General features: G+C 72.3%; 1 protein-coding gene across 4 annotated transcripts; it reads left to right on the forward strand.

Annotated features, from left to right (window-relative positions):
- Positions 1 to 685: 685 nt before the first annotated feature.
- Positions 686 to 10483, forward strand: INAVA (innate immunity activator). 4 transcript variants are annotated; one of them, XM_045816974.1, is made up of 10 exons: positions 686 to 905; positions 2671 to 2804; positions 3211 to 3353; positions 3681 to 3797; positions 4382 to 4604; positions 6487 to 6540; positions 7282 to 7486; positions 7650 to 7793; positions 8438 to 9065; positions 10237 to 10483. In XM_045816974.1, the coding sequence occupies exons 1-10, from the start codon at positions 778 to 780 to the stop codon at positions 10330 to 10332; spliced, it is 1872 nt and encodes a 623-aa protein (XP_045672930.1). In that variant the 5' UTR covers positions 686 to 777; the 3' UTR covers positions 10333 to 10483. The 4 variants fall into 4 exon arrangements, with proteins under 4 accessions (XP_045672930.1, XP_045672936.1, XP_045672944.1 ...); XM_045816980.1 differs by having other exon boundaries at positions 10240 to 10483; XM_045816988.1 differs by having other exon boundaries at positions 7300 to 7486.
- The last annotated feature ends 775 nt before the right edge of the window (positions 10484 to 11258 follow it).

An 11258-nucleotide genomic window follows, 5' to 3' on the forward strand; every position in this document is an offset into this window, starting at 1 on the left:
CGCTCAGGCGTGCGGGACCGGGGGGCCCGGCCTCGTTTCCTGCTGCTGCTGCTGCTGCTGCTCCCCATGGACAGTGGCCCTTCACCCCACTTCTGGGGCCTTGGAGCCTCGATTTCAGCACAGGGAAACCGAGGCTGGGGGGGAAGGGCAGCAACCTCCAGAGGCTGGAGCTGGGGCGGGGGCCGGAGGGCCCTCGGGCCCCTCCCAGCTCTGTGCGTGGCCCCTGGGCCCTGAGGGCAGTGCAGACAGGACCCCGTTGCCTCCCTGTGGGGCTCCCCCACGGGGAGCCCCCTCCCTGCCGCCCGGAAGTGCAGGGGCCCAGGAGCAGCCGGGGCGGGACTGTTCCGGGAGGGACCGGCTCACCTGCTCCGCCCTCTGACTCAAGTCAGGACAGGCAGCCTGGCTCCCGGGCCCAGCAGCCTGGGAGGAGGGACGCAGGGACACAGAGCTGGGGCCGGGCGCTGGCGCTGGCGGGGTTAGCGCGAGGACAGCGGGAGCCGGGGGGCCAGGTCCCAGAGCAGCGGGAGGCCCCCTGCGGCCAGGGAGACCCCCGGGCCGCAGCATGTGACACCCTGGGCCCCCGACCTGGGCTCCGAGGCGGCGGCCGGACTCTGGACTCCGGGAGGAACCACAGAAGCAGGTGAGGGCGGGACTCGGGGCGGGGTGCCGCCGGTCTCTGAGCGGCCGGGGCCGCGGCCGGCACCGCCAGCCTCGGTCTTCTCCTCCTGTGGTCGGGGCCCAGAGGTGACGGGGGTGCTGGTGGGTCTCCTCACCCCGATGAGGAGCCTGCAGTTCGGAAGCCTCAGTTTCCGCAGGAGGAGGGGGAGCTGGACAGAGGTCCAGTACTTGGCTTCGGGGCACCCGTGTGAAGGAAGGACCCCGGTGGCCGGGCCTGAGGGACTGCTGTGGGTGTCTCTCCGTCTCCCCACGCCCCTTCTGTCCTCTGCCTTTCTCTGGGGGCCTTGCAGTTGGGCCTGTGGACTGGGGTCTGGGGGCAGGAGGGTTCCTGGGTCGGGGAGCGGCGGGGGGCTCCGGGACAGGGCCCCACCGTGGGCAGAGCAGCTGGGGCGGGGCCTGAGGAGGGGCCTGTGGCAGGGCTGTGTTTTACGCCGTGTCCCCTGCGTTGTGACAGTCGGGGGCCCCCGAGAGGCACAGTGACTTTCCCGGGGTGACAGGGACTTGAGTCTGGGACCCGGGTGTGGGGCCCCTGCTGCGGGCTCGGCGTTAGGTTGGGACCACCGAAAGCCGGCCCCTCCCGCCACACCCGGCCGACCTGGGCTGGGGGTGCGAGCCGGGCTCTCCGCCGGCCCCCCACCCCTCGTCCTCGGAGCTGCCCCCCTCTGCACCAGGCGGCACAACTTCCCCAAGGCAACTCCTTCCGGGTTAATGATTAGTGAGCAAGTGTGACTAATGCCCGATCCTTACCCCTCCCTGTCCTGAGCCTGCCGAGACCACCCTGCTCCGGCCGGGCCTTGGCCCTGGGGAGGGTCGGAGGGTGCCTGCCGCCCCTCGGTGCGGGGCCCTGCCTCACCTCTTGGAGAGAAGGGGTTGGGAGGGATGCACAGGGCAGAGCACCCCCACCACCACCCCAACATGCTCCCAGGCCTGCAAAGGCCCCACATCAGCCTCTTCTGTTTGGAGCCCTGCCCCCGCCTGCCTGGGAGGCTGTGGCCCCGGGCACAGGGGTCCGGGGAAGCGTGTCCCTGCTGCCCCCTTGTCTGCACGGGTGGTGGAGAGGTGGCTGCTGCCTGTCTCTGCCCCGCTCTGCGCTGGCTTTCCCCCCGGGGGGGGGGCGGGCGGATGGAGGGGCAGCCCCGTGCCCCCGCCCGGGGTCCTGGGCCCCCAGCAGGCAGGGTGAGCTGCTGCAGACGGAAGCCGGGGCCGACTGGGCCGCTGTTGCTCAACGGGCTGACTCAGTGAGGAGGTGGCTGGGCTCTCAGACGGCTGCCCGCCCCGCCCGCCTCCCCACCCCTGCCCCACTCCAGCCGCTGCGCCGCCCGTGGATTTGGGGAGGCGTGGGGGCGGGCAGCAGGTGCTGCTCTCCTGACAGGTGCCAGCTGGGCTGAGAGACACAGCAGGGGCCGTCCCCGAGCCACCTCTGCTCCCAGGCCCCAGGCTGCCTCCGCTCTAGCCACCTCCTCGCTGCCCTTCTCGCAGCCCTGACGGCCTCCTGGGGCTCCCCTGGCCGTGGGGTCTGGGGTCCAGGCCGAGCTGCCCTCAAGGGGTGGGTCTCCTGGGCGTGGGCGGTGGCCTGGGAGCTGGCCGGGGCCGGGCGCAGCCCTCTGGGACCTGCCCGGGTGAACGCCGTGGTCGGGGAGCGGGGCGGCCTGGGCTGGGGGGCCGGGCCCGGCTGAGTGCCCAGTGTCAGCACTTCCTGGGGCTCCCTCACCGGCCGGGCAGCAGTGGGGCCTCATGCCTCCCGGGGTCCCTGCGGGGGCCGGGACCCCACCTGCTCCCCTTCCCTCGAGCTGTCCTGGGAGGCCGTTTTTTGCTCCTTTCCCTGCCAACCTGTTTCCCAGGGTCAGCGGTTCCTGGGGCCACCCCGCTGGCCACCCCCTTGGGTGAGAGACTTTCCGGGAAGGAGGCAGCCGGGGCCCCGGAGCCTGACCCCTCAGCACTGCTCGGAGCCGCGGGGGCTGACTCGTAGCTTCTGCTTCTGTCTCGTTCCAGCTGGGGAAGCTCCAGGCCGCCGGCCCGGCCCGGCCCAGGCCGGGAGGGGTGCCGCGCCTCCTGGCCCCAGAAGCCCACCATGGAGGCCAAGGACGAGGCCAGCGACACCGACAGCGGCGTCATCCTGCAGTCTGGTGAGTGGCTCGGCCGCCACCCCCCAGGCCGGGGCTGGCCAGGGGGAGACACTCAGGGACTGTGTGTGTGGGCGGGGGTGGGGTGCAGGGCGGGGGGCGGGAACTGGGAGGGCTGGACAGTTTCTCTCGCCCGAGGCGCCGGCTGGAGTCTGATCCTATCGGGCACAGACGTCTTCCGAGTCTTCCCTGTCCTCCCCGTCTTCCCCGGGGACGCCAGTGATGATCACTCAGACGGAAAGTCCCTCTGGTCAGGGCCTGAGCCGCGGGCCCAGGCTCGCCCGGCCCGGCGGAGGACGGGGGAGAAGAGACGCACACGCCTGTACGTGTGTGGGAGCGGGGCACACGCTTCCCTACGGGGGGCCTGGCCTGTGCGGGGCCCCCCTGAGCGCGTGCCCTGCGCCCGCAGGACCCGACAGCCCGGTGTCCCCGCTGAAGGAGCTGAAGGGGGCCAAGGAGCTGACGCACGCCATGCGCAAGCAGCAGCGGGCGCTGGAGGCGCGCCTGGAGGCCTGCCTGCAGGAGCTGCGCGGGCTGTGCCTGCGGGAGGCGGTGAGGCCCCGCCCCGGCCCCCCGCCCCCCGCCCCCTGTCCTGGGGCTCCCTGGGGAGCCACGTCGGGGGTGCTGGGGCTGCCGGAAGGGGAATTCTGGAAAGGAGAGGGATGGAGGCGCGGCCTGGGTCAGGGGGCAGCTCTGGAGGAGGGGGGTGAGGAGGCTGAAGGAAGTGAGGGGGGCGCTAGAGAACACCAGTGCCACTGCCTTGGGGACCGCGGCGGGTGCAGGTGGCCGGAGCCGGAGGGGCAGGCCCACCCAGTCCCCGGGGCTGGCCAATGGAGCGGAGAGGGGCGTGGCCTGAGCTGGACGTTGCCTCCGGCACAGGAGCTGACAGGCGTCCTGCCAGCCGAGTACCCCCTCAAACCTGGGGAAACAGCCCCCAAAGTCCGCCGCAGGATCGGAGCCGCCTACAAGCTGGATGAGCGGGCCCTGCACAGAGAGGTGAGGAAGTGAGGGGTCTCCGAGGAGGACCCCAGAGGAGGTGAGGGGTCCCCGAGGGTGGGTCCGGAGCCGAGACTTCACGTCTGGACGGGGACGCTGAGCACGGTGCGCCTCTCCAGTGCTTGGTGGCCTTCCCCCGGCACACCCGAGAGGCGGCTGGGCTGTGTGTGGGCCCGGGGCACCCTGGAGGGTGTGGCCCGGGTGGCCGTGGGGGCAGTAGGCCACCCCAGGGAGCAGGACAGCGGGCAGCCCCGGGGAGGACGTGGCCTCGACCCTCGGTGGGCAGAGGTCACCGAAGAGCTGAGCCAGCAGCCCAGTGAGGCGGTGACCTGTTCAGACAGGTCGCTGCGGCCCCCGGACTGTCCTCCCTCTCGGCAGGGTGGCGGCCCGGTCCTCCTAGGGGGCTCCCCTGAGCCGAGAGTTGTGACAGTCCGCCCGGGCGGGCTCGCCCGCCCAGCCCTCTGGGGTCAGGAGGGAAAGTGCCCCGGTGGGTCCAGGCCGGCTTTCCAGGCCAACGGCTGCTTGGCTGCTGGGCACCTCCACCAGCTCCCTGCTCACCCGCGCCTGCCCGCCCGCCCCCGCAGGACCCCCTGAGCGGCCTGGAGCAGGAGCTGGCCCTGCAGCTGCAGATCGCGGAGGCCGCGCGCCGCCTGAGCCGCGAGGAGAGGCTGAGCCGGCAGGCCCGCCGGCAGCGGAAGCGCGCCCTGCTGCAGGAGGAGCAGAGGCTGCGCGCCCTGGAGCGCTGCCTGGGCGAGCAGCGGCGCCACCGCGCCTCCCTCCCCGCCCCCGCGCCCGCCCTGGACCCAGGTGACCCAGGCCTGCCCGCCCCGCCAGCCTCTGCCCCCCAGCTCCTTAGGGGGCGCCCCTCCTTCCTTCCGCATCCTTCCAGAACCCACCGCCCCCAGGACGGAAGGCTCGCCCCAGGCCGGCCCAGAGCCCGTTCCCAGGGTCCTCACCGTCCCGCCCTCACACCCTCCGGCCCCGGGGCTGCCCAGCCCAGAGGGGGTGCAGGGCAGATTCCGCTCAGTTCCCGGGCCGCCCTGGGCCATTCAGGGTGGAGCCCGTCCCAGCAGTGCCCTGCCCGCCGTCCCTTCACCTTCGGGGACCACCTGGCTAAGAGCGCACCCCTTCCCCTTTCCCCTATTGCGCCCCTCAGCCCCACGGCCCGGGGGCAGGCAGATGTGGGGCGCCTGCTGAGTTACCAGGGCCCAGGACCAGCCGTGGGGGTTCAGCGGTGAGGGGGCTGTAGGAGGGGTGGCGTGGGCCTGGGGCGGAACTGGATTCCAGCCGTGGCCTCAGCGGGACTGCCGGGCCGGGCCGATTGCCGATTGAAGGTGCGCAGCCCCCACCCCCTCAGGCCCCAGCCCCGCCCCTCCGGTGGGGGGCTGGCTCTTTGTCGAGTTGGGACCTTGGAGTTGGGACCTTGTGCGGAGCTCTTCCTGTCCCCTGCCTGGTGACCCACGCCTCGGGCAGTCCACATGGGCGCCTGATTTATGGTAGGAAGGGTGTGACCAGACACCTCCCAGCCCCCCTCCCGCCACCACCAGCCAGGAGTAGAGGCCGAGGCCGGAGGCTGACCCAGGAAGCACGGGGCACGGGGTGTGACCCAGCTCCGGGGCCGACCTCTCTGGTTGAAGGCCGGTGGCCTGCACAAGGACACCGCTGTCCCCGAGGCTCCGAGGGAGGCGGCAGCAGCATCAGTCCCCCCTGCGCCCCCCAGAGCTGGCCACGGCTGTCCTGTGCCGGTCGCCGTCATAAAGAAGCTCCGAGGTGGCCGCGTGCCCGCCTTCAGGGTTTTCTGGGTGCCCGGCTGCGGCCAGGCGGTCAGGGCGTGAGTTCCGACCGCCACCTGTGGGCGGACTGACCCCCGAGGTGGCGTCCCTCCTGCAGGCTCCGTTTCCGGGGCGGGTGCCCGGAGGGGCTCGCGGTGTTTCCCCTTAGACGGCTGCTGGGAGGGGCCCCTGAGCCGGCACAGCCAGCGTGCGGTTACTGGCACAATGGAAATGCTAGCGGCGGCAGCGTTCTCCTCCTCTCTGTCCGCAAACCCAGTTGAAGATATTGGGGGGAGGGGTTCCACCCAGGTCGCGTGAGGCGGATTCTCACCATCTGGAGGTCGCAGTTGGCCGCCGGCAGAGGCCAGCGCAGGTCCCTCTGCTCTGCTGGGGCCCAGCCGGGTCTGTCGCCGGTTGGATGCCCTCGTCCGGCCGGCCCAGCCTGGCCGGCTCGGTCCCACAGGCCCGCGCTCAGAGCCGCATTCCATGGCTCCTGGCGGTGGGGCTGGAGTTCTCCCACCTGGGTCCCTGGCATCTGTGGAAGCCGAGGAGGTAGCCCAGAAGTGAGCCGAGCGCCTCTCTGCCGAGGGCTTTACGGAGCTACCCCCCACCCCCGCCAGCAAACGCTGGCTGTTTCTGACAGAAGGGGAAACCGAGGCCCGAGGCATAGAAACAGCTTATTCAGGGTTTCAAAACTGACGTCGGCCAGGAGGAAAATCGGGTTTCCTGACTCCTGGCTTCCAACTTCTGCCTTTTTTCTGTTTCCAAGCAATACATGGACACCAGTAGGGGGCTGAACACACAGCAGGCACTTCCCGAGGGGGTCTGGGGAGGGGGCGGGGCAGGGCGGGGCCAGGCCTGGTGGCCCCGACGTCTGGGCCGGCCGCCTCAGCTCCTCTCCTCTCCTCTCCCCCCAGAGCTCTGCGTCTCGGACGACAGCTCCCTCTCAGACGGGCTGCTCCTGGAGGAAGGTGAGCGGGGCCGTGTAGGGACGACTGTCAGGGCTGGGACCCCATGGCAAGACCCGGGGCTCGGGCAGAGTGCATGGGCGAGGACTGCCATTGGGGAGCAGGCTTTGGGCAGCAGGTGGATGCGACCCACGGGTCTCCCCGACACCCCGGCCCCAGCTGACACTGGTGTCTCCGTGCCCCAGCCCACGTGCAGCGAGCATGGGGACGCACTGGCCGCTTTCCCTTCTAGATGCCCAGTCACCCAGTCGGGAAAGGGAGGGTCCGTTCCAGCCGGGCCCAGGCCCCCCTGCTCTGTTCTGGGGCGTTGATTTCTGTGTGCACCCGTGGGAGCTGAAGGGCCGCCTGGCGCAGCCATTGCGCTCGGCGAGAGGAGAGTGGCGGGAAGCAGAAGTCCTCTGTCGTGACCGCTGCTTACGAACCGCAAGGGTGCGGGGGTCAAGGCGGCCAAGATGGGGACAGCCCCTCCCAGGGGAGTGCCCGAGCCCATGAGGCACCAGGGCACGTAGGCACGGAAAACAGGCGAACAGACGGTTTGCCGCGGCACCAGGAGCAGAGGGCGGGGGGGAGGTGACCAGAGCCAGGGCAAGTCCACCAGGGCCGGGAGGCAGCGGCTGAGTCCCAGAGGAGAAGGCGTTTTCGTTTCTGACTCTCTGGGCCCAGAGCCACGGCCGGCGCAGCCGGACAGGCAGCCGGGGGAGGCAGGTTCCTGCCAGGCCGGTTCCCCAGCCGCTGCCTCCACAGGTCTCTCTGCTCCTTCAGAGGAGGCCCGGGTGCCGGAACCCGCCCCGGCGTCCCCGCCCCAGAGCCTGGAGGGGCTGCAGCCTGCGGGGCCCGAGCCGGGGGGCCTGGACCCGGCCCCCATCCAGAACGGCCCCTGGAAGGAGACCAGCCTGGACCAGCCCTACCAGAAGCCGGGGAAGACTTCGGACTCCAGCAGCGAGTCCAGGTGGGGGGGGAGGGTCGGGGAGGCCGGGGCTGGGAGCGGGGGTCAGCTGGGGGGCCGCCCTGTCCCCAGCTGTGAGCTGCGGGTCTCGGGGGGACCGTCCCTGCGCACAGCGTGAGCCCCGAGCGGCGGCATCCGCCCTGACCCGCCCCTGGTCCTCCTGCAGCAGCCCGGCCACCACGCCGCAGGACTGGCCCGCCTCCTGCCACCCGGTCCCCGTCCGCGGCGTCCCCGGCCAGCGGCAGGGCCGGACGAGTGCCCCGGCCACGCCCGACATGCAGGGGCGGAGGGCCCAGTCGCAGTCCGTGAGGTAAAGGGCGGACTACCCCCGAGGCCGGGGGCGGGGGACCCACCTTGGAGAGCCCGCTGTGCAGGGGCGGGTGGCTTCTAGGCACAGGCAGGCGCCTGGGGGCAGCGCTGGCCGCGGCCTGCTCGGGGACCCCCAGCAGGGACCGCGCCCCAGCCTGGGCAAATCGTTCTCGGGGCCCCTTTCTCCCCACGTCCCCCGGTTTGTCCTTCCGCACAAGCCCCCCCGGTGGCCGCCCTGTTCTCCCGGCGACGGACTGTGGGTGTCGGTGGGCACCCGCCTGCTGGTCTCTGACCACGTGCCGCCGAGTCCTGTGAGTCCCGTAGTTTAATGTCCCGTGAGTGACGTTCGTCGCTGCGAACTCGGAACCCACCAAAGCCGAGCCGCTGCCCCCGCGGGAGCGCAGCGTCAGGTCCCCGAGGGCACCTGCGCGTGGCGTCCCTGTCAGCGGGCGTCCGGACCTTCTGCTGCGGGACTTCCTGCCAAAGATTTAGTGTGTGTGGAGCGGTGACGTCGCTCCCCAACAAGCAGCACAGAAATGCAAGCGTCCGCTCGCTGGGGTCCGCGCCGGCCGGCCTCCCGCCCGGCCTGGCCGCCGTGCCCGCCCCTCAGACTCAGGGTGTCCGTCTGTCTTCGTCCGCCCCCAGGATGGACTCCTTCCGGGCAGGGCCCCGCCGCCGCCCCACGCACTACACGGTGACCGTGCCCAGCTCCTGCTGGCCCCCGAGCGGGCCCCCGCGGCCGCCCCACGCGCCCCCCCACTCCTGCTCCGAGGACAGCGGCTCCGACGGCTCCAGCGTGTCCCACGCCACCTCGCCCGGCAGCAGCAGCCCGGACGTCTACGCCCTGCAGCCGCTGTCCCCGCCCCGGGCGCCCGGCTACCCCGGGGCCTGGGGCCCGGACGCCCCCCGCCCCTCGCTGCTGCTGCCCCCCGGGCCCTTCCCGGCCGAGCTGTACGTGCTGCTGCCCGAGGGCTGCCTGCCGCCCGAGGAGGCCGGCCGCGCGGCCCTGGAGGAGGAGCGGCTGGCCCTGCGTCTGCAGCAGCTGCAGCACCTGCAGCAGCACGTGCGCCCCCGCGGGCGCCCGGCGCGCGCCCCCTCCCTCAAGGACAGCCCCGCCGGCCGCGCGCTCTGCCGGGCGGCCGTGACCCAGGAGCTGCAGTCCTGGCACGAGCGAGCCCGCCTGCGGGGGGCGCGCCCCCACTCGCTGGACCGCCAGGGCGCCTTCCGCCTGCGCAGCCTGCCCCTGGGGTGCTCCCCGGGGCCCCGGACACAGGTGAGGGCCCCGTGCATTCTGCCTTCCGGCCAGAGGGGGGTGGCCAGCCCCGCGGCCTGCCGGCCGGGAGCTCGCCAGCTGGACAGGCAGGCCTGCACCATCGCCTCGTGGCTTTGGGAGGCACCCGGGGCCCCGGCTGTGTGTCCCGCTCACGAGCACAAGCCCACGCACACCACGGGAGAGGGTCCCCCCAAGAGCTGAGGCCTCACCGAAGTGCGGCCCTCATCAACGCCCCCCAGCTGTCCCGGCTCGGGGGGCCAGGACAGAGGGGCGCTGGGATGGGTCGACCGAAGCCAGAGCCCGGGGCAGCCTGTCGGCCAGCAGCCTCACCGGCACCCTGCCTGTGGGCGAGCTGGAGGGCAGGGCGCCGTGTAGGTTAAGGGCGCAGAGCCGAGGGCAGACCGTCCGGGTTCACACCTCAGCCCTGCCCCTCACTGGCGATGTGGACAGGCAGGCAGGTGAACGCCCAGGCTCTCAGCCCTGGGTAGGGAGGGAGCGCTTCCACCCCAGACTGTCGAGGACTTGCACTGAGTGGCTGGGTGTGAGAGGTTTGGCGGGCGGGGGAGGGGGGGCCTTTGTGAGCACCAGACAGCTGGGCCTGGACGGGGCTGGGCAGCCTGTGGGGCTGAGCACGCTGGCCTGCGATGTGGGGCGGCTGCCGGGGTCTGTGGCCAGTTTCCTCACTCTGGAGCGGGGGTAGCACCCACCAGTGCGTTCTGCTTCCCCCGGGGCCGAGGGCTCTGCGGGGGACACGCTCCTGAAGTAGCCCACAGGCTGCTCCTCCGAGACCCTCGCTGCCACCGGCAGGCCCGGCTGGACGTGGGTGTCCCCCGCCTTCCACCGCGTCAGGCCTGGCCACAGCCGGCGCCGCCCCGGGCCGCACCCTCCTCCTTGCCCTCCCTGCGAGCCCGGACCCGCCGGTGGCCCAGCCCCAGTCCGGCCCAACCCGCCAGACAGGGAGGGTGCTGAGAAGGAGCTCAGGAAAGGGGGTCGGAGGTCAGGGCGCCCGTCACACCCCTAGGACAGCTGGGGGGGAGGGGGGAAGAGTGACTCCCGGGGCGGGGGCAAGCTGGTGCCGGCCGGGAGTCCCGGGGACCCGAGCGGTGCCCCTGGGCGTGCTGCCTGGGCCGCCCGCCCGGCCTGCTCACCCGCCGCCTCTGCCCCCGCCCAGCAGGTGCCCGCCGTGTGTGTGCTGCGCAGATCGCCCGAGGGGGCGCCCGTGCAGGTCTTCGTCCCCGAGAACGGAGAGATCATCAGCCAGGTGTAGCTGGGGCCGGCGCCCGGGGCCCCGAGAGCGCGCTGCTCCCCGGCGGGGCTGCGACCCCTCCTGTGCCTTCCGCAGCTCCCCCGCCCCCATCGCCGGCCGATGGCCTGGAGCTGAGGCTTCCTTTTCTTTTTAAACCAGTTTTTGTTCACAAGTCCTGGTCTGTGGGTTTGTACTGTCGTTTGTTCTCAAGATGGCTGTCCCGTGGTGGTGCTCCTCAGAGACTGGCCGGCCGGCCCCGAGGCCCCCCGCACAGCGTGCCTCCGTACGCAGCCCGAGTGGCGGGGTGCGGGGCAGCCCGGGCCACGGCGGGTGCCCCCACACTGCGCACTGCACCCTCTGGTTCCGAGAGAGTCCCTGAGAACAGCCGGCACCCCCAGCCCTGCTCCCCAGCTCCCTGGGCACCACAGCGGTGCTGGCTGGGGAGCCCCTGCCCCCCGACACTGTGCTCTGTGACGCACGCACCGAGCGAGGGTGACCGGTCTGCGTCCTGGTGGAGGCCTGTCTTCCTGCCCCCGCCCCCAGACCCCCCGCGGGGTCCCCGTCACTAACTGCTCTGGGGCCCCGTGGGCTCCCAGCACCGGCCGGCCTCTGAGCCTTGGGCCTCAGGAGGCCGGGCTGGGGGCCAGCCCGTGGTGCTGGCTGCAGAACAGCTCACTGTGACCCCTGCACGGGGCATCCACCCCCGAAAACCAGCCCCGTACAAACGCTGTGGACATGCACAAACACTGTGGAGCTGCGGTGTGCTCGAGGGCAGGTGGGCGGGGCCACGGCCCTCCCGCTTCCCGCCCCGCCCCGCCCACCTGGGCCCTGAGAATGGACCGGTGCCAGGGCCAGCCCTTGTTTTCCCCGGCAGCGGGGAGTGCCCACGCCAAAGGGCGTCGACGACCCGCCCCGGCAGCTGGGACTTGAGTAGGCCTGGGTGGCTG

This window comes from Phyllostomus hastatus, unplaced genomic scaffold (genome assembly GCF_019186645.2).
Source record: "Phyllostomus hastatus isolate PE091 unplaced genomic scaffold, TTU_PhHast_1.1 phas_contig_148, whole genome shotgun sequence".
NCBI lineage: Eukaryota > Metazoa > Chordata > Mammalia > Chiroptera > Phyllostomidae > Phyllostomus > Phyllostomus hastatus.